The 23,077-nt window shown below is 39.1% G+C and overlaps 1 protein-coding gene across 1 annotated transcript in view; it reads right to left on the bottom strand.

Moving 5' to 3' along the window:
• The window catches only part of CHM (CHM, Rab escort protein 1), a 175,620-nt gene that overhangs the window by 37,658 nt on the left and 114,885 nt on the right, over positions 1 to 23,077 (bottom strand). Inside the window, exon 9 of the mRNA XM_019521378.1 lies at positions 4,218 to 4,295. Within this exon, the coding sequence (XP_019376923.1) occupies positions 4,218 to 4,295 (78 nt within the window). The remainder of the gene's footprint in view (positions 1 to 4,217; positions 4,296 to 23,077) is intronic.

Here is a 23,077-nt window from a genome sequence, read left to right as displayed (position 1 = left end):
TGTTTAGTTAAAAGTTATATTGCTTGAATGTCTGCACAAAGATGCATAAATTTAAAGGAAAAATCTTTTATTATTCAAAACCTGGAACAACTGTGTTTAAAAGATTCCAGTCTTCTAAAACTCTTTCTCTGCATATTATTATAGCTTGTATACATAAAATACCTGGAAAGGGCTTTATTAACATAATTAATCTAAAGAAAGCTATTCTACTGTTTTATGCATATAATGTAGACAGACTCCATGATATTAGACTAAACCTACCACATATATAATATATCAGCATAACCTCCTTACCACTGCATCCTTCTAGTTCATCGGTATTTCGTTTTTTTCCGATAACTTGCAATTAATTAAGCCCCTGAGTCCCTGCCTGGGGTGACTGAAGAGCACATGAAACTCTGGGTTGCCAGCAGCAAAAAGCAAATAGATGTCTGCCACAATAAAACGGAACAGATTATTACTAACTTCTATCACGGTCACTAATTTGGGAACTTGTGGTGTGACAAAAGGTATGGATGTCTATTTGCTTTAACATTTTTAGGTAAGGTGATGTTTGTTTCCACCCAAACAGACTTGGGTCAGTGTAACAAATATTTCCAGTGTGAGAGCCCAACAGGTAAAAGGGAACATTTGTGAGTAGATTATGGACATCTAACATCACATCATTTGCTGTGATGGAAAGGTTGTACTTAAAACAAAGTTGTTCAGCATTTCATTTAGATCAGTGATTCTCAATCAGGGTGCCATGAGATAATTTCAACATATGCACAAGATAAACTGACATTTCAAATAGGAATTCAGAGTGTTAAAACATTTTGTCATGTTGTGGCCTTTAAGTTCTTTGCAACAGAAAGATTGCTCTATTATTTTTCTGTAGTTAATAAAACAAGTAAACAGTAAGAACTAGCGATTTCCAAGGGGTGCTTTGAGTCTACTAAGGCCTGTGCCTCCAGTTAAAAAAGGCTAATGACCACTGTTTTAGACAACCAGATTCTGAATTCATCTAATCATCTCTCATCTATCTAAGCTTGTTCCTTAGCTGGAACCTTTCAGTTGAGAATGCTTTGTCCTGGTCTTTCATGTGCTTTGAATTAGGCTTTGTCATATGCACTGTCCAAGAGCAGTACAATTGTTGCCCTATTATTAAACGCCAGAGTTCACATAATGCAATTTTTTTTGTAATATAGTCAAGGCTTTGGTCAACTAATTGCTTTGAAAATTATGATGAAGACCTTATAAGTAGCATCAGAAGCATATTGGGAGCAAGGGAGAAACTTGTGCATGGCCCTGAGGCATTCCATGGAGAAGACCTAAAGCCCCCTTGGGAAAGCTGCAGTGTTTCACATTAATTTTATGAGAAAGTCATTAGAAAACTCTTGTGAGGTAAACATTTTTGGGATAATAATAAAAAGCCTAATTCTTATAAGTGCAAGGGCAGGGGTATTAAACCTGCACATCACTGGCTGGATCAAAATTTCTAAAGCAATGAGGAGGTCCATGTAAAGACATAAACCAAATTTTTAAAGTATTTAGCCCAGGTGCATAAATCTTGCCTGCAGTTCTTATTGAAAATAGGGTTAGATGATTTAAATAGCATTAGTGGGCTAGACAATCCGGCTAATCTCAGAATAATGATCAAACTCTGTTGAAATGATTAGATCCTTAGCACAGTACTCATTTAGAACAGGCAAACAGCAGGAATCTCAATCTCAAGAATCTAGAAGTTTGAAACAGTCTTCCAATGCAGAGATGGCATAGAAGAAATACATGCAATAACAGAGAGAAAGGCAAGACAGACAAATAAGAGCAATAAAATGGTAAAGGTAGGCAAAAATTGCATCAGTTGTGAACACATTCTGGTAAGTTTATTTGACCACACTGGAAAGAAAGAAAAATCCATCAGATGAAAACACTATGTGAGAATAAGCTCCCAAAAAGACCAACAGCCAGGTTCAAAACACTCTCAATATTTTGGCTTTAGCACAGCTAAAAATAGGTCGTTTGATTTAGGATATTGATCCAAATGGGTAGAAGTAGATGTAAGATCTGTATAATCAATACAGAGAATAAGGCACAGAATCTCCAAAAGGTGATCCACAGGAAATGATAGGCACACAGACATGTATGAACTCCACCCCTCCTCAGAGTTTAGCATCTGATTCAGGGATGAACAGTTGGTGCCTCCAAGTCTTGGTATCTAGAGTGCCCACAGAGGGATAACTGATAACTAGTAGACACTGAGTTCAGTACATAGCACCCACTAGGAACACTTTTCACTAGGAATAATGGTGTTGTTTCCCACCTTTTGCTTAGCAGCATAGTGGTTACAGCACTTACCTAGGAAGTGGGAGACCCACATCATAGGTCATCCATGGCCTGAAGGAACACAAACCCACATCTTCCACTTCTCATGAAATCCCCACCAAGCTAAAAAATAATATGGGTTAAAAATACCCCCCATACCTCTTGAATTTGTCTCACTAGATAGCCAAGAGAAACGGACTGGAAGAGCAAACCAGAGGAAGCACAGTTCCACAGTCAAATGATGAAGGCACTCCTCTGAGAGGTGGAAATCTGTGTCTGGATCCTTATGTGCCTATGGATCTTTTCAAGCCCAAACAGAAGTGACTAATGGATTACTGTGTCTAAACTATTTTATTTTACAGCCACTGGAGCTGGGTAATTCTGAATTGCTTCCTTGTAATTTAGGTACCTAAATCCTACTTAAATCATGCTTAGGCACCTAGAACAATTTGGATCTGACACTGAGGTTGCTGACAGATGTGACCCCCCCACTTCCCCCACCTAAAATCCCCAGCACTTTACCAGAAGAGGAAGCGTGTTAGTTTGACCCAGCTACCCAGCATCTGTATAAACTGGATGCCTCACCAGGGCTTTTTGGTGCTTTTATCAAACAGCTGATCCAATTAGCTATTAGGTAAAAGCATCAAAAAGCCCCACTGAAGCACACAATCTATATAGATGTTGGGTGAACCGGTTCAAATTTACACGATGCATCTTCTGGGCACACTGCACTCAGTGCACGGACACGCTGAGCTTAAAGCAAAGTGTTGGGTTTTTTTCTTTTTTTTCCACATCTGTAAGCAGTCTAAGTGAATGAGAGCGAGACTAGGAGAACTTATAAAAATGAATGCACAACTAGTTTGGAAGTAGGACTATCATGAATGCCCCAAAATCTAGAAAACTATGAAAAGATAACCAGGGTTACCAGAAAAATAGAATACAGAAAAAAAAGTTCTCAAGTGTTTTTCAAAGAATGAACAACTTAATGAAGATGTATTTACTTAAAAAATACTGAAGACATATAGAAGCAGCTGGAAATATGAACTACCTGTGGCTGACAAACTAAAGTTTGCAAGTTGCTGAGTGAAGCAACAGTCTCATTGAATCAAATATCAAGTATGAAGGTTTAAAGTATTGCTTTAATTATACATGCTTAGTAAGAATAACATAAAAGCAATCCAAATGTGATTTCTAACTTTTGCTGTGTTTTAAATACAAGTTCACTTTCAGAACAACATTTAGAACATCCAGTTCCAACCTACGGCTTGTTTTTATAACTATTATAAATCCCTCAAAAAGATGTATATAATGGAACATATATGATAATCTACAGAAGAATAAACAATGCTACTATGGAAAAAATGTGGCATATTTTTCTTCACTAAACTTTAAACCTGCCTGAAGGCCTGATACTGTTATAGAAGAATTTATCCTAGGATAAGAGGGCAGCATAGTTTATGACAACAATCTACCTAAAAACTCATTAAAGTCTTTTCTCTTGGAGTGACATGCATTATCAGCAAAGATTAATCTGATGAGTCTTTAGGTGAGCTCCATTTTTAAAAATGCAATAACAGAGGGCTTTGTTGTCATCTGATGAAAATCAATTAGAGTAGGTAAGGCCACAAGGAAAACTAACATCACTCATCACCAGCCCCCCGGCAGCTGAAATGATTTGTCTTCCAAGCTTGGGTGATCAGGAGCTGTAGTAATATCACAGGGAAATTAATTTAGTTTCTATATTCTAGACCCACTTTCCTTGTTCTGGAGGACCTATACACAAATTACTTTTAATCAAGGTTGATGTGTTATTAATACCAAGGAGGATCTTTGAAGAATCATTTTTTTAAAATCGACTTTAGCATTTTTCATCTGTGTTTTGTATATAAACAGGTTACTTATATTACCCTTACCGTCCAGATTCTTTGTCCACTACAAGACACTGTATAGAATGGCGAAGACAATAGGTTCCACCAAAAACAGCACACATCCTAGAAATACATAAGAAAAGGTAAATGTTAGGTGAATCATAACTATTTGTAAACCTAGAGTTGTGGTAAGAAAGGAAGTGGATTAGGCACTGACATATGTCAGAATAACATGGTGACTGATAAGTCTGAACCCCAGCATCACAGAAATCTGTATTACATGCTATATCACTCTCAAATTAACTGTAATCACAACTTTGCAGCTGAACTATTATTAGCACCCTTAAAGGCAGACCAGATGTTCCAGAATATGCTAACACACTGAAAAGACTTAATCTAGAAGGAAAGGGTGTTAAGCCTCTCTCAGGATCTGGCTAGGAATCAGATTATGTTCATAATTCTTTTGCAAAAATTTGGTTTTAGCACATCTTTGCTTGCTGCTGAAAACTAAAAAAAATATATATCAAAAACAGCCATTTCTTTAATAACAACAAAGCTGTTTCCCCCATAAAGACAGCATCCAATCTGCTTTTTTAAAGCCAACCTGCACTTCATCGTGGTGAACGGGTGAACAGCCAGAAGTATGGGACTGCTCACTATGGTACACTGAGTGTTATATAAGATGGACAGGCCTAGGAAGATTCCTGAAAATAGTCAGCCACCACAGATAGTGTTACAAATCTCCACTGCTTTTTAAGTGTGTAACGGGTAATCAAAGTACTGACATTAACTGTGGTTGGCATCAGGAAGGGCACCTGAACCTCATCTTGTGCACAAATAAGGCTAGAATATTCCTTGGAGAGAACAGATAACAGTAAACTCCTGACTGGTATGAAAATGGGCAAAGGATACAACGAACTCCACTGCTGCAGCAAAATAAATGAGTTGTGGTCAAAGCCAATGCAAAGGGAGCAAAGAACTAAGAGTTGACACAAACTGGAAGTAGGCAGAAATGTGGGGTGGAAAATTTCCCAGTGCTTTATTTTTCTGCGGAAAATTTTCCATTTCTAAAAATTCATTGTTTCATAAAATTTATTAGTAACAATGAATGGATGCCAGTGCAATATTAGGCAAGCTTGGCAGACAGCAGAGAATAGGTCTCCCCTCACATGGTGGAAGGGATATTGTAACACCTGACTGTTGTCTAGGATTGCTCTAAGGATCCTAAGCACTCCGCCAACAGCAGCTTCTTGTGAACAGAACTGAAAGGCTTTCAGCTCAGTCAAGACAAAAAAGAGGAATAGACTAACAAATGAACACACTACTAAACTTGTTTCTATTTCTCAAAATCTCTTGCTTCTGGAGAATCAGGCAGAAGCACAATTAGTGAAGAAGATGCAGTGTGATGATAAGTTGCCCTTGCCCATTGACTCATAGGTAAAACCATCCTTTAGCGAAAGAGAACGTGCCTCAATCTGATTCTGAAATGGAACTAATAAGCAGTGCAAGTGATTCTACAGATAGTGACAGTGACACTGGAGGTGCTGCAGTGACCTCAGCGGAAGAGAGTTAAACTCTGCTGAAGCAGATGAGTGGACAACCACGGCATATCCTCCAGCTGTTTGGATGTGCTAAAATTAGCGTCAACAGTTTTCAATGCCTTCGGTTTATTTCTTACATTTAAACAAACAGTGTAAGGGAAGCACATGCTACTGTGTATCATCTTTACATTTTTACAAGTATTCCAATAAAAATAATTTCTTTCCACATAAGGTTTTGAATTTGTTTGAATATAACATTTAAATCACATTATGTGCGCTGTATTTAATTTTTTTTCCTAATCAAATATTTCAGTACAAATACTTGTGGCTATTGGGACAACAAATTAACATGGGGGTACTTTTTTGTTTTGTTTACTAAATAAAAGCCAAATAAAAATGCTAAATCAGATTATACTCTATTTAGGGCATTGGAAAAATTTCTGGAAAATTTTCCAGTTCAAAATTTTCTGCAAAACCCACATCTCTGGAAGTAGGCTGAGAGGATGACCAAGACTGAGTTCGAAACATATGAGAGTTCTGAGCATCTGCCCAGAGAATGCAGTTGGCATCACATGTGGAGAACAACTATCTAACCCTCCTCTTCAAGTTAGAAAACATATCATAAAGAAGAAAAAAAAATTGGCTGCATACTCTCTCTCATCATAAGCAGGATTCTTAGTATTACTGAGGCTTTCTCTAGAAGTTTTTGGACATAAAAATCACATGCAGGGGAGAAAGTTATTCAGCATAAAAAAGAAGTATTTTTTTCTGCTCTTTAGCAAGAAGCTTAATCAGTCTGGTCAATTTTACACTCAATAATCTACTCATCCTTTTTAAAAGAAAAACTACTTTTCTATTATATGTCAAAAAAGTCCCTTTCATTGCTTTATATTTTTGCAGTAACCAATACTGTACTCCGTAACAGATCAATATTAACAAAATGTCCCTTGTATTCTTCCATGTAATTATGCTTTTAAAATGTACTTGATATATTATTTGAATATATAAGTTTTAAGGGCCAGTAAAAAGACTAATTTCTTTCTAATTGAAAAAACAAGTTAAACACTGTACAAAACGTGTTTATGCCCAAATCCAAGGAAGGATGTGCTGTACCTGGAAGCTTGTCAAACATCTCTACCAACTGTACAGTTGGTTCAATAAAAGATATCACAAAAAACCCTGGTCTCATACAATTCCTGAACCATCTTGAATACATCAATTCAACCTTATCATAATTTGGTAGTAATTCTGTTCATCTCATGCCCAAGTCAGTTTATGACTTTTGATATGTTAAGTATCTCTTAAGCCATGTTCAATACTAAATACAAGCTGCAATTATTCCAGTATAGATCACAACCCTATTTTCAGCTGTCAGAACATGAAAAAGCCCCAAAAATGCAGCATGAGAAAAAACAGATTAAATGAATTCTGTTTTTGCTAATGCACAATGCTGTCATAAATATTTCCATATTTTAGTTCCCCCAACTCTTGAACACAGTGACCATTATGAAAATAAAGACAAAACGCTTGCCTAGCATGTAGCCCAAATAATCTAGACCACTGGTTTTCAGCCATGTTTTCTAAGACGCTCTTCAAAAAATACCAGCTCTTACCTTTCTTTCATTTTTGACTATATAAAAAATAAATCAATTCTTCTGTTGCAAAGAACTCCAAAAGCCAAGATAGATCAAAATATTTTTTACTTTATGAATTCCTATTTGAAATCTGTGAGCTTTTTTTGTGAATCCTGTGTAGGTTTTTGCATACCTAACAGTGCTAATATTTTACAGCATCTTGTGGCAACATAAAAAGGATACTGCATCACCCTAGTTGAGAATGACTGATCTAGACAATATAAATCTGGACAGCAGCATGGCTAGCATAATGTACAATGACAGTGTGAACTGAAATATATCAGATACCTTGGACACACTGCATTTCCAGATGCTTCTCACCAATTACACACAATAAGCCCCAGTCAAAAATCTGTTTGCAGCATGAAGACACTATGGACTCTCTATATCCTGTCCCCTTTTGCACTAGAAGATATGTTGGATCTTCTATGCTTATGGAGGTCATCCGGATTTAAAGAATGCGAAAGTTGGTACACATATACATACTAAGTCTACCGAATTTGAAACAAGAAGTTAATATAATAGTATATCCTATTATGGAGTTACAAAGTGTTACAACCACAAACTCTCTTGTAAAAGTAAATTTTAAAAAAGAATACCCAGAAATTCTTTTCACGTGAAAGTCATGACATTTGACTCGTATGCAATGCCATCATTTTGGAATGACCAGTGTTGTTATTACCTCATTTCATTTCCAGTTTATATTAATGTACTATAATAGATACCACTAAATTCTATTATAGTAGAACAGTCTCAGCTGTGAGAGTTATAATAAAAATCTTACATTTAACTCACTACCTTTCATTCAGAAGATCCAGCTTTACAAAATTATATAGAAAGGGTCACTTCATATATCACTAGGAGCAGCTACAGTCCAAGACAGGCATACTTTGATATGTGACAGGAGAAAGAGAGACCTTCCTCCGGGTAAAAATCCAATATAAAAAGTGTTCTGTGAGAAAGTATAAGAAAGTTTGTCTTGTTCTTTATCTCCTATATTGTATTTCTTCCTTACATTACCTCCCACTCTCCAATCTCAAGGTTTTGACTTTTCAAGCAAATGAAACAAGAGCAATGCATATCAGGCCCTGATAACATTTGAAGCACTTCAAAGGGTAAGCAAACAGACATGCATGTCCTATGAAGCGCTTCAAAAATTGCAAAAGCACTCCAAAAATAACCATTCATAAAACAGCAACTAACCGGAAAGGTTTCACTTGTAAACGGTTCCAGTTATGTCTGTATGCTGTAACAGTACAACAGAAGTTTGCCCAGTCTTCCAGCATCCCACAGAGCTCTGCTCCTGACATTCCTTCCCATGGGAGTAAGGAGGGAGAACAGGTCAGATAGTCAACAAGGCTGCTTCCAGATATTAAAAAAAACCTCCAAAAAAACCTGGTGCTTTACTTTAAACTCAGTGCATTCTCGCGCCAAGCCCAGCCCATGCCCAGAAGAGGCATTGCATTAATTGGACCCAGCTCACCCAATGTCTGTATAAATTGGGCACTTTAGTGGGGCTTTTTTGGCTCTCATCTAATAGTTGGTTGAATCAGCTATGAAATAAAAGCACCAAAAAGCCCTGCTGAAGCATCCAATCTATACAGACACTGCAGAGCTGGGTCAAACTAACGTGCTGCTGCTTCCAGTAAAGCACAGTTTTGTTTCGGTTTTTTTAAACATCTATAAGCAGCCTGAATGCCCTCTTGTCTGTTTAGCTATTTCTGGGGCTAGAGAGCAGCAATCCCTGCACAATTTTCTGTCTCCAGTCTTCCAGTTCTAGCAGGGGTAGTGATATGCTCTTCCAACTTTAGCAAGCTCTAGAGCAGGGGCAGGCAATTATTTCAGGAGGAGGTCTGCTTACTGAGTTTTGGCAAGCCTTCAAGGGCTGCATGACAGGCAGCCAGGGGCAGATAAATATTCATTTTCAAAATTTTTTAGCAGCCCCGCGGGCCAGATAGATTGGCCTGGTGGGCCACATCTGGCCCACGGGCTGCATTTTGCCCACCCCTGCTCTAGAGCCTGAGGGGCATTTAAGACTGGAAAGAACAAAGTCTTACATGTCTCTCAACTGAATTAACACTTATTCCAAAACACAGACACTCCTTTACACTTCCTACCTAAATAACAACCTTGGTAGGCTCTGCTTGAGTAATAGAATATTTAATTATTGGATCATAGCATGGAATTCCCTCAAAGGGACCTAATAAACTGGTCTTGAACACAAGTCCATGATCTTACTACTTTGGTCTCTGAAATAATTCATTTTCAAAGGTTTTCTTTTTTAAAGTAATGCCTACCATGAGCAGCAACTGGGAGAAAGCCACCAAAACATGAAAGCAGTATTACAACTTATCTGCTCTAAAACCACAAAGTTTGTAGCTTAGAGAAACTCTACACAATTACACTTATTCAGAAAAAATAATTTTCTGCATATGTCACAACTAACTTTTACAGATTTGTTTTTAATAAGAACTTTCTTATTTTGCTCAATCCTATAATAAAGTTATGATCCTATACTTCTCACTAACACCACATAAACATGCAAATTACTGTGATTTTACAAGTTCAGTATTATTTCAATGAAGCATCAAAACAGAGTACAAATATAGTATGGACACTTTTAACAGATGTCTCAAATATCTGGTAAAAATGACAAGGAAAATGTGAAAAACAAACATTCCTTTTTGAATGTTTTTAGGAGTTTCTTAAACCATGAAAGTCCCAAAATAAGACATGCATTAATACAATGCAAAGACCTCCAAGCAACTGGTTATCTCAAAAGCATCAGTATATGTGTTGAAGATTCTTTTAAAAATGAAGTCTCATCCATATCTGTGAATTTCAGTTTCCTGAACTAAAGTAAACAAAAGTGATAACCAAAGTTTATTGAAAATTAGCATTTAAAGAATGGCTGTAAAATATTTACATTTCAGGATTAAGTGTTCCAAGTTGTGGCCCATACCAAGAAGAAATTAAAGAATAATTACTTTTTTGATAGAGTGAAATGTCCCATTCTACAAGAGAATTACTTACATCAATAGCAAAAGTTGGGTAAAAGAAAAGAAACAATCTTCTCTTCTTACGTTTCAGATAATTTTGCTCACTCCGATTATTGAAATGGTCAGAGTTCTGAGTCCATTTTGGACATGTATCCTCCTTGAAGGATTTCTTATTTCTTATAATTCTTATTCCAACATTTCTTAAATGAATGTTTTAATGTCATAATCAAGAAACCGTATCACATTATGTGATATCTAGTAGACAGGATAATTATTCTGCTGTCTTAAAGCTTTAATTTTTTAGAAACGTTATTAAGAAAGATGTGGTAAAGAAATACCTGGGGTCTTCAAGATATCCTCAGTTCCTTTCAATGCAGTTTTAACAAATGGTTTGACAGAATGAAAATTAATGAATCTTCAAAAGGTAATTAAGTATGCATAGTAATTATTTTAAATCTACCAGATAACTTTAACACTACTGACCACAACATCATGCTTACATACTCGGAGACTGTGGAAAAGACAGATAAGCTTTGCTTACATAACTCCATCCTTTTCTCTCAAGAGAACTCAAAATGTGATGTCTGAAAATTGTTCCTCTGCCCTCCAGGCTTCTCCTGTGAAATACAACTGAGTTTGCTCCTATGATTCCTATTATTCAACGGTAAATACGCCTTTTATGATGCATAATGAAGTGGTTTGCACTGCAGTGCAATCAATAAATGCACCGAGGACACTCAGCTGTCCCTAATTTATTGTATTAGAGTAGCACAGTCTATGTGTTTTATCAACTTCAAGTGAGCTTACGAAGTTCAAGCCACAGATGACTGAGGCAAAACTTGTAAGCTAGATAGGAAGGGGAAATTAGGCAGAGGGAATAGAAAGAACATCAGTCCCTTGATTAGCAGAGTCTGGTCAAGCTTATTTAAAATTAAAAACTGGGGTCATTATTCAATTCATAATAAAGAGAATATAAACTCTTAAGATAAAGGAAGACGGTATCTGTATTTCCAAGGTCACTTATTATGCATCAGTCCAGCCATGACAAAAACATCACCATGTTCATTAGGAACATTAAAGAGCTAAATGAATTGATTTTCTGGGTACTCTACAAGCCAGAATGTAGAATTATTTCTCATTGTTCAAGAAATATATACTGTATCACATGCTCAGGAAGCCAGGACAACATCTCTCCAGCAAAAGACTACCTAAGACCTATACTTACAAAGTCACTGGACCTAGCAGCAGACCAAAATTGCAGACCACATGATCACTGGACCAAACAACACAGATTATAACATCCAGGATTCATTTACTTGCTCTGCATGTCTTGCTCTACATATCTCCAACAAATGTAATTCTTGTCAAGGGTGTAGTCAGTACGTATGTACACATGAAGTTTCTGTGTGCAAAAATTAGAGCCTTTAGAATAGACAAATTTCTCAGTGTTGTACATGCACCCTGTATCTCTTCATGCTCCTGTAGTATGGCATAAAAGGCATGGCCGATGAAACATTCCTGTGACGCTGCAACTCAAAGCCTGCGGTTACTGAGGATTCAATAAACAGTGATGCAGGGCAGGTCATGGGATCTATGCTAACCTATATAATCTCAAAAAAAATCACTACTAAACTAGGGCAGGAAGGATTGCACTGGAGGTGACTAACAAGCAGTCTCTTCTTGGGAATGAGTTTTAGGTTGCATTAGTAAAACAATGCTTGGTGCACTGCTCTCCTAAATTAGGCACTAAGTCAAGGGGATATTTGACAAAAGGCTTTCGACTACTTCACATTACTGCCTTGCAGATCTTCACATTACCACTGTGCAGATCCCTGTAGATCCTGGCAGATTTCTAACATAGAATAAAAATTATGGCTCAGCATCAGCAAACTCTTTCATTCAGATTTAAAAGCTCCAATTAGACACATATTTTGCACTGACCCCGTTACATTCTTTGTGACAAAATGGGCTGAGAAGCCAAAACAACTCAGTCCTGTTAGGTAATACAGTGGAAGTTTGGAAAGGTCCAAAGCATATAAAACTTAACTCTGCATTGTGTGCAGTTTTTAAAAGACAATTGGTAAGTTGAATTCTGACACAACATAAAGGAGGACTTTCAGATACAGTCACATTACCACCCTTACCTTGTGGAAAGGCAAGGAAAGACTTATAGCTTAGTGAAAGCAACCAAAGATGGTTCTAAGAATTAGATGGTTCATTAACCAGTCCAACAATGGTTTGAGATGAAACTGAATATTAGAAGGACTAGGTCGACATTAAACAGAGAAGATAGGTCTCTAAAACAGCAAGTAATTTTTCAAAGATCTTTAAGGGACATGGAATCTGTAAGATGCAAGATGACCAAAAAAAGGAGAGAGAAAAATGTGCCTGGAGTTTGCATCAACATTTGGTGTCATGGACCCTGGGAGCACTGAAAACTAGGTCAACGTATTTCAAGAACAGAATGCTGTGAAAAACAAAAAGTACTAGAACTTCTTCTGTATCAATAACATGTTGTTCTACCCACATTACAAATCATTTTTATTTTAAGGACTAGATCTCTCTTGTATACCATTTTCTACTCTTTGTGATTAATTACCTAAACCTGTCATGAGCAGCCAACATTCAAGTCATCAGGTGCAACAATGCAGTATTTCACTACGTGTCCAGAATATTATGTCTGGATAGGCTGGAAAATAGACTGGAAGGATGGCAAATTGAAACCTTCAGTAAACCCAAACAGCCAAAATGTTCTCACCAATAAGGAAGTATAAGGATTGTCACCTAATTCTGGCCATAGGGACCAAGGTAATTACATCACTAGTGCCCACATGTGGTTGAGTACTTAGTATCTTAAGAAGTCTGCTAATTTGTTGCTGACTCCTAGCCAAGGCGGAATCATAAAGTTCCCCGATGTTGAGGACAGCTTATCTATAGATTGGTGACATACTGACTGAAGTATGATGAGCAAACTGCAGATTGGCTGAGGGGTCGCACTCAGAGGGTGGTGGTGGATGGGTCATATTCGACCTGGGGCGAGGTGGGTAGCGGAGTCCCCCAGGGCTCGGTCCTGGGGCCTGCGCTGTTCAATTTCTTCATCAGCGATCTGGATGAAGGGGTGGAAAGTAACCTGTTTAAATTCGCTGATGACACCAAAATCTGGGGGGAGGTGAGCACGCTAGCAGGGAGCGAGAGATTGCAGAGGGATCTGGATAGGTTACAGGGGTGGGCTAACAGGAACAGGATGCGTTTTAACACGGACAAGTGCAGGGTGCTGCACTTGGGCAGTAGGAACCAGCAGCACACTTATACAATGGGGAACTCCTTACTCGAGAGCACGGAGGCAGAAAGGGATCTTGGAGTCATTATTGACTCCAAGATGAACATGGGCCGACAATGCGAGGTCATGGTTGGCAGGGCTAACCGGACCTTGTCGTGCATCCACAGGTGCATCTCGAGTAGAGCCAAGGAGGTGATCCTCCCCCTCTACGCGACGCTGGTCAGGCCACAGCTGGAGTATTGTGTCCAGTTCTGTGCGCCCCATTTCAAGAGGGATGTGGACAACATGGAGAGGGTCCAGAGGAGGGCCACCCGCATGATCCGGGGACAACAGGGCAGACCCTACAGTGAGAGACTGCGGGACCTGAACCTATTCAGCCTCCACAAGAGAAGGCTGAGGGGGGACCTGGTGACCGTCTATAGACTCACTAGGGGGGACCAGAAGGGTTTGGGGGAGACGCTGTTTCCCCTAGCGCCCGCTGGCATAACAAGGAGTAATGGGCACAAGTTGATGGAGAGGAGGTATAGATTGGACATCCGCAAAAACTACTTCACCGTTAGGGCGGCTAGGAGCTGGAACCAACTTCCAAGGGAAGTGGTGCTGGCCCCTACCCTGGGGGTCTTTAAGAAGAGGCTGGATGCCCACCTAGCTGGACTCGTTTGAGTCCCATTTCTCTTTTTGGGGTTTTTGTTGTTCTCCCGCCCTGGCGGGGGGTCGGGCTAGAAGATCTACTAGGTCCCTTCCGACCCTTAATCTATGAATCTATGAATCTATGAATCAAACAATTATGCAGGACAGCTAATATCATGTAAACCATCTTATAGCCAAATTCTGGGATTTGAAAAAGCTAGATTTTCAAGTCATCCTGGGACCAAAGAACCCTTTATGTGTGACAGGAAGCCAGCCCATTTCTGATACAGGCACTGGTATATTACAGAGCATGCCAAAGAAGCAGAGAATGCACTTCTGGTGCACTTCTGGCCTCTTGCCACAAATGTAGCTCCCTCAGGATGTGCAATGATGAGACCCTCTAGCATGTTCACATGGTCTTTATATATGAATACACCAACCTAAGCCAAAGCTTAGGGTGAAAACTAGCGTCAACTGCATGCAGATGTGTGACCAAGTAGATTCATAGATGCTAGGGTCAGAAGGAACCTCAACAGATCATTGGGTCTGACCCCCTGCCTAGGCAGGAAAAAGTGCTGGGGTCAGATGACCCCAGCCAGATGCTTATCCAGCCTTCTCTTAAAGATCCCCAAGGTAAGGGAGAGCACCACCTTCCTTGGAAGCCCATTGCAAATTTTGGCCACCCTTACTGTGAGGGCAAATATCAGGACCAAATTCACTCCAACATGAGATTACAGATTCAAACAAAAGGAGGGGTTTTAGATTGGATCATCTTCTAACCCACAGATTTTGAAAAAAAAAAGGGGAAGGAAATCGCTAGTTGTGACCTTTCAGTGTCTCTGCCTGACTTTCCAAGCAGGAAAATAGTTCACTAGTGTACAAATTGAGCTGCAGCCCTTTGAAGAGTCCCTTGGTGACTACAGGAATCCATGGCCATCTGTAGATAGGGTCAAGTCTTGGCCTTGAGCCACCCAAGGTCACAAGTGGAGAGCTACGTGCATTGCTCCCAACAGTATCAGCACCTACATACCCATTGCTCCTTCACCTCTACTATCTCCAGCTGCCAGGACCTATATTTTGGGTCCAAAATCAGAGAATTAATGCAGATGTTCCTCACCCTTCATCCATCCAGGAACTGAAAAGTTTCTAATCAGAGGGTCCCTTTTATGTATGGGTCTTTGGAAAGATCATCTAGGCCACTGTTCTTTGGTGCACAACTGGTGTCAAGTGATTGAGTACTACAGTGTAAAGCTTCCCATTATTTGATTTCACTGCAGCTTCCTCATCCATTCTAAAGGTTCATTACAGGTGTTTGAAAGCTCCTGTATAAAAGGCAATACACCTTAGGTCTGTGTAAGTATACACTATCATAGCCAAGCTTGATTTTAGGTTATTTATTATCTGTGGCACTGCACTTTTGGCAAGTGGACTTTTACTGACTAAGAGTCACTTGTAGTTTCTCTGAATTCTACTGCCCATGAAAAGATGATAGAGGATTTCCCACAGTCCTCAAGAGAGCCCAGTTGGGTCTTTACAGGTAGGATAAAATTATATTGCTCCTCTGGTCCCAAATCCAGGAACTCCTAATATTTTTCCTTGCCTAAAGGTGATTATCTGGCTGATGGTGCCAATAAGGTGCTGTATCTTCTTACCCTAGAACAGAACAGGGATCTATTTGAAGCAGTATTCAAGGAAGGAGATAATGATCCCACCAGGACCATGTCGGCATTCTGTAAGATGGTCTGACCAACTTCAATCCCAGCATAACTGAAGTGGGGTCCTACACAGATAATTACCTGGTCTGTTCAGGGTCTCAAAGGCCTTCAAAGAAAGAGGGTTCCCTAATCAAGGTTGGTGAAAAGATATGATCAGCAATGGAGTGGCAGAATCCAGTTGCCCTAGAAATGGTACCTGGTCATATTGTATTTGGCTCTGTGACAGTGCTAATGTTTGTATCTTCAAAGAGATGTAATTTCCAATGATCCTCCAATGATACATGTGTCAAGCAATGTCAAGATATGCCCAGCTGCTCCCAAAATGCAAGACAGCTCCTTTTCACCAGCCCTGGATTCAGCACGTGACTTGGTGATTTCTCTCCTCCAAAGGTTTTGTGTTTACTTATGGAAAGGCACTGAATATAGTCCAGTGGGTGGCAAATTGGCTTAGAAGTCGCACCCAGAGAGTGGTAGTAGACGGGTCGGTGTCGACCTGGAAGGATGCGAGTAGTGGGGTCCCGCAGGGTTCAGTCCTTGGACCTGTACTCTTCAATATCCTCATCAGTGACTTGGATGTGAGTGTGAAGTGTACTCTGTCCAAGTTTGTGGACAATACTAAATTGCAGGGTAAAGTGCACATTCCTGAGGGTAGGGAACGATTGCAGGCAGACCTGGACAGGTTAGAAAAGTGGGCAGTACACAATACGATGTAGTACAACAAGGACAAGTGCAGAGTGCTCCACCTAGGGCACAAAAAATATCCAGCACACCTACTGGCTGGGAAGCAACCCTCTCAGCAGTACAGAACCAGAAAGGGATCTTGGAGTCATAGCGGACTCCAAAATGAACATGAGTCGTCAGTGTGACAAAATCATCAGCAAAGCTAACCTCATTTTATCATGCATCAGCAGATGCATGACAAATAGATCCCAGGAGGTGATGCTTCCCCTCTGTGCAGCATTGGTCAGACTGCAGTTAGAGTACTGTGTCCAGTTTTGGGTGCCGTACTTCAAGAAGGATGTTGATAGACTCCAGAGGGTACAGAGGAGGGCCACTCTTATGGTTAGGGGCTTACAAGACAAGCCCCATGAGGAGAGACTGAAGGACCAGAACCTCTTCAGCCTCTGTAAGAGAAGGCTGAGAGGTGATCTTGTGGCTGCCTACAAATTCATTAGGGGGATGCAGCAAGGGATCGGAAATGCTCTGTTCACCAGGGCACCTCCTGGGGTAACAAGGAACAATGGTCACAAACGGACAGAGAGCAGATTTAGGCTAGATATCAGGAAAATCTTATTCACGGTAAGGGTGACCAAAATTTGGAATGGGCTTCCAAGGGCGGTGGTGCTCTCCCCTACCGTGGGGTCTTTAAGAGAAGGCTGGATAGGCATCTGGCTGGGGTCATCTGACCCCAGCACTCTTTCCTGCCTAGGCAGGGTGTCAGACTCAATGATTTGTTGAGGTCCCTTTTGACCCTAGCATCTATGAATCTATGAACCTATGAATAACACCAAAAGCAGCCTCTTAAGTCCTAGACTTTGATACCAGTGGCTTCAGTGCCAACAGAGTCTGTTTCAGGAGCTAGAGAATGCATGTGCAACTCTGATGCATGACGCAACTAGTCAAAAGATTTCAATCTTGTATGTGTGAGCACTTGCGCTGGGATTCTGTGGCAGGCCAAGCCCTGCTGGGCGACTATAACCCCAAGGGGCCGGCTAACCTGCCCCCCTCGCTCTAGCTCTTCTGAAACACCACCCTATATCTCACCTGCCATGCCTTGATGGAACCAACTATACAGGAGGCATCCTAACCCTTAGAATGGGGGTTTCCTTTGGGTCACTTGGCTTTAACTCATTTTGTACTTGTCCAGGCAGTCCCTGACCCTCTTAACCAGGGCCTATGTGCTCTAGCTACTACCTTGAGCCTTAGGCCCACTTAGCCCATCCTTAGCTCCTTGGTAGCAGTGGCACAGCTGGGAATTAGACTACATGGTTGGGGCTCTGAGCCCCCTTCATTCCCCAGCCTTGAAACGGTTAAATCCTACCCCCCATCCCCCTCATTCTGTGTATGACCCCCTCGCTAACAAGGGGTTAATCCCACAGGGTGATTTAAGGTGCCAGCAATGTGATCTCCACCTCCCCTTACAGTTGACCTCAGTCATCCAGTTAAACAGAAACAAAGAAAGTAAGCATCCGCTCCAAACTAAAATACCGCCCCTCTGGGCACTTGCAAACCAACCCAATGTGAACTGAAATCCTTTATCCCTTCTGAGTCCTGTGGCTGGGTAAAAGGAAATAGTGGGTGCATCTACATGAGACATTTACTGAAGAGCTCAGCATCTACATGGGTGGCTCTATTAGGTCACAGTAAACTAACAAACTCCACCATAGGTTAGTATTTGTAAATACAAGTAAGTACAATCCTGGGATGGAGTTTTTTAATGCACAGCAACACACATGTAGATGCTGACCACGCTGGCTGGGGCACTGCTCAGAGGAAGAGGACAACATTTTTTTTTAGATACAGCAATAACATAAAATAGAATTACAGCATTGTTATGCTCTGACTGAATTCTATGGACAGATGGAGTCTGACTAAGGCATGGCTACTGTTTGGCCCTTAAATTACCCAAGATGAGTTGGAACCCTGATGTACTCAATGTTATACAAAAACAAATAGGAGAGAGAGTGCCAGAAGTTTGTAGTCTAAAGAGACAAGATAGAAAAGGTTAAAGGAAAGTTAAAAGAACGCTTTTAAAGTATAGAAACATTAAGCAGTTTGCTCAAAATTACACAAATGCATAGATGTGGTAAAGCTGGAAAGCAAAGAGTCAGATCTGTAACTTAAACACACCATATTCTTTTTGTGCTTCCAATTTCCCTTTGCAGTCCTCTAGTCCCCCTCACACTCAGATGCAACATCACTATGTTTTCTGGTTAGACATACAGATAATTTTTCTCAGACAGTCAGATAAAATGCCTAGCCTTTAATTCAAAGGGAGTTTTTTATGACTCACAACTCTATATAAAGCAGACACTACCAGAAGTACATTTACTTTAATATAGAACATCCTACAGCACAAACTGCATCATATTAAATCCCAAATATCAAATTTGTTGTAACTATTTTTATTAAAATGAATTAATAGTATCATGAAAACTAATCTTTCCTATGGCAGAGCACTGTCCTGGGATGACAAACTGGGGTGACTTTTAAACTGGGACTAAAGCTCAGAAGTACCCCTGTTTGTTCTTTCCAGATAACCGGAAAGGTGTTCTGGCTTGGTAAGAAAGGGTGACTATCTTCTGCACAGAGTCTATCTAAAGCAGCAGCTTTTAGAGGAATGACCAGCTCTATGAAAAAGTAAGTGATAAAAAGAGGCAATTATTAGGAAGCTATATCCCATCTTCCCTAGCCAAATGCGTTGACTTTAGGTGATTTTGATAACCTTGTATTCTGCCAAGTTGAATATAAGTCCTGTTTTGTCACTCTGAAATTGCACAGTATAGACTGCGTGACCACATTAGTGTGACCAGATTATAATCACAAGTTTTTGCTTTATGTGCATGCAGTTTATAAGCAGAGAAAGCAATACCCCAGTAAAAGCTAGGTTTAAATTGGAATAGACAGGTGAGATTACGCAGATATCAGTGACATCACGTTCTACTGGGCACAAGTATGAGACAAGCTATCTCTTCTAGGGAACCAAATCTTTTCACTCCCTCTCTTGTATGGAGAAAATGTAGCTCACTGTTTCCATTCTACTGAAAGAAAGCTGATCTAGTGTACAAACACTGCCTGAAGTAATAGAACTGTAAGGCTTTAGGTCACTGAGTTAATAGTCACAAGTTTTACCTATCTATAAAGTTGCAAAACTGTGGTATTCATGTTGCTTTTTTACTTTCAGACCTTCCAGACTGAAACTCACAAATGTTTCTTTCGTAGTTTCAGGTTAGACATAAGATACACTAAATTAATTTAAGTTCCTTTTGTTACAAAATTGCATAAATTATTTTTTCTTTGACTTCTACCATACCCAAGGAATAAAGTGTTTTTTGATAAATGCACCTTACATTTTTAAACATGCTTTGTCAGAACTGTGCTGCTTGACTGCACAAAACCATGAATGACTCTTATTCACAAGAATAGCCTTCTAACCATTGGACAAAAACATGACCTGTCTTGATAATAAGGTGGAAAGCAATGATTTTTATCTTACAAAAAATAATGAGGAATTCTGAATGTATCATATTAAACAGTTAGAATGGAATACCTATTAAAATAGCCTAGCATGAAAAATTATATGATTTGGAAGCAGCAGCCAATATTATTTAAATATAAAAGTTGAAATATTTAAACTAAATGGTATCTCAATAATTTATGACAAAGTCAAGTAAAATCAGCATACCAACATTACTTTCATACAATAAACTATTCAGGATGATTTGGGCTATACTTGAAATACAAGATAACTCTTTGATACCATTAACCCAAAACGACAGACGCTTAAACTGATATTACTCTAATTAACTGGCTACTGCCTCCACCAATAATTCAAGTTTTGCTGAAAGATAGCACCAACACTGTACTCAACTTCAACTTTGCCCTGGTGACATCAAATCATAGTACAGCTAAATTAACAGTTGTGAAAATTTTTGGCCTGGTAGCCCCCTATCATACATAGCCTTTAAATGCCATTTCACTTTCTATCAAGGCAGGAATCAGCAGTTGTAATTTTTAATACAGCTGCAAAACAATAGGACACATTAATAGCTGAACTTTTGACAGCATATTCATGATGATTTATGAGTTTGTATATAATTTGATTATTCTATTAATTCTACTGATTACGGTTTCAGCTAATACAGTGAAGGTCACTTCCAGAATAAATCTTCATTACATTTCACAGAAAGTAACTGCCTCCAACTAGTTGTTTTCTTTAATTAAACACTAATGTAACAAGAAAGAAAATAGGCTTCAGGGTTGCTGCATCTGTTGCTACAAGAGGAATATACTGCTTTGATATAATGTTCTCCAATCCTATTTTTTAAAGAAAAAAATAGAATGCCTCTTTATCTGACATCTTGATTTTCAGCACCAGATACACTCTTACATTTACAGATTGCCTTCAGTTTTATTTAAAAATCACATAAAAGGACTGGGAAAATGTGCCACAGAATTACGAAGTATACTTTTCCACTGAGAAGAAAAGCTTTTATTTAGCAGATATGATGTTTTTTTTTCTAAAATGTGTATGGAGTGATTAATTTAAAAAAAGAAATCATCCTTGTATCTTGCTATAGCAAAAACTATTTTCCTCCTTCCTTAAAGATGAATGCTACGTATATTGTGCAGTCAGCTTTGGAGAAAGATCAAAGAAAAGCCTGCCATAGGCCTGACTTAATGCATTATCCTCTTTCAAATTGTTTATTTATTAATTTTTTTTTTTTACATAAAGCAAGCTGTGTCCTGGTTCTGATGTTACATTCTTTGTTTCCTGAAGGTCATTGTTAATTCAGCATTTCCTGCAGTATATTATTGTATGCTATGAAAAAAACTAAAAAGAGGTTACAGCCAAAACAAACATAATACAACACAACTCTGTCTCAATAAACATACCATTATATTTTCCCATTTCAAAACTGCAGTGGACAAAAGCAAATCTTCCTGAGCCTACCGAACACCTGGGTGAGGTTGAAAATAATAAAAAGAAAACTGACTGTTTTGGTGAATAATTCACTTCTGAAAGAACACCACCATGAGCTGCAACTCCCCTTGAATCTAGGACATTACTAGAAAGGATAAGGTACTCAGAGGCACTACTTTCCTACATGCCAATCTTTTTTGGTTTTTTTAAATAGATCTTCAGAAGATTCTTTCTACAGTCTGTTATATTAACAAAAATTAACACACAATAATTTGTAAATTATGCTTAAACCCTGTATAACCAGCAAGTTTCTAGGTACATATCTTTGGGAGTTAGGTTAATTACCAGAAGAGCATGCTGCTCAAGCCCTTTCCCTCTAGTGCACATTCAAGTTTCTTCTTCTTCTACCAGATCTTGACCTCCTATTTCACATAAGAAAGCAAAGGGAAGCGGAAAGCCTGAGGGCTACAGCTATGACCACTAAGGAGAACTTTTATGCTAAACAACTCTATGCTGAAGACTAATGATACTGGGCAAAGAATGAGGCTTTTCACTCCCTTGGGGTTTCTACAATGGGAGATATAGGCAAGGGAGGATGCTAAACCAAAAAAAGAAAAAATGAAGCTGGTTTGGGAGTGGGGGAAAAAGGGAATATAAAAAAGTACAACTTGTAGCATAAACAGACTGAGAACAGGCTGCTGGAAGAATACGATTAGTGTTTGAGATCCCTGGATCTAAGCTGAGCTGCAATATTTTAATATTAAGGTTTTAAAAATTGGACTACACTCTTACAAATGTGCTTCAAAAGGAGAAAAACCTGTGAAGTCAAGTCATTCATACAAACACTCGATCCTGCATTATAGTTTGACATCAATTCTGTGAAGTATTAAGGTAAAACTTAATTACACTTTGCAATTAGATCTGCCTTTATATGTTAGATCAGTAATGCAGTACAGCCCTACTGGGATGTTCTAGACTCTTACAAAAATTTTAATGGAATACATACAAAACTTCTGACGTAAACCAGTCCAAGTTAGAAAAACAGTTGGACATCAGCCATTTAAACCCTTGGAAACCAATGCTTTAATCCAATAAAGAGAGTTTCTGTTCACAGAACTGCTTCCTATTCCTAGGTTTCAATCTTACAATAGATGTAAACAAGTGTAGGTCCTTGAGCTATGGCAACACAGTTCTACTGACAGAAACAGATAAGAATATTTATAAGCCTCACTTTTACCTTTGTAAGCTGTTAGTTCACAAGGGGAATTCAATATAATATTAGTACGCCTATAATTAATGTCTAATGGAACTGCTGCAGAATGTGGTTAATCATTTAGAATACTTAACAGGGGAAGCTGCTTAACTGCATCCATTAGTAAACACTGCTAAAAAAAACCCCTTAAAAAAAAAAAATCAACACACAACTACACACTCCAAAAACATCAATACAAAAGGCGGCTTC

The sequence above is a fragment of the Gavialis gangeticus genome, unplaced genomic scaffold (genome assembly GCF_001723915.1).
Source record: "Gavialis gangeticus isolate Ggan-Ray unplaced genomic scaffold, GavGan_comp1, whole genome shotgun sequence".
Taxonomy (NCBI): Eukaryota; Metazoa; Chordata; order Crocodylia; family Gavialidae; genus Gavialis; species Gavialis gangeticus.
The sequence above is the reverse complement of the archived record's forward strand: the minus strand, read 5'-3'. Positions and strand labels throughout refer to the sequence as shown.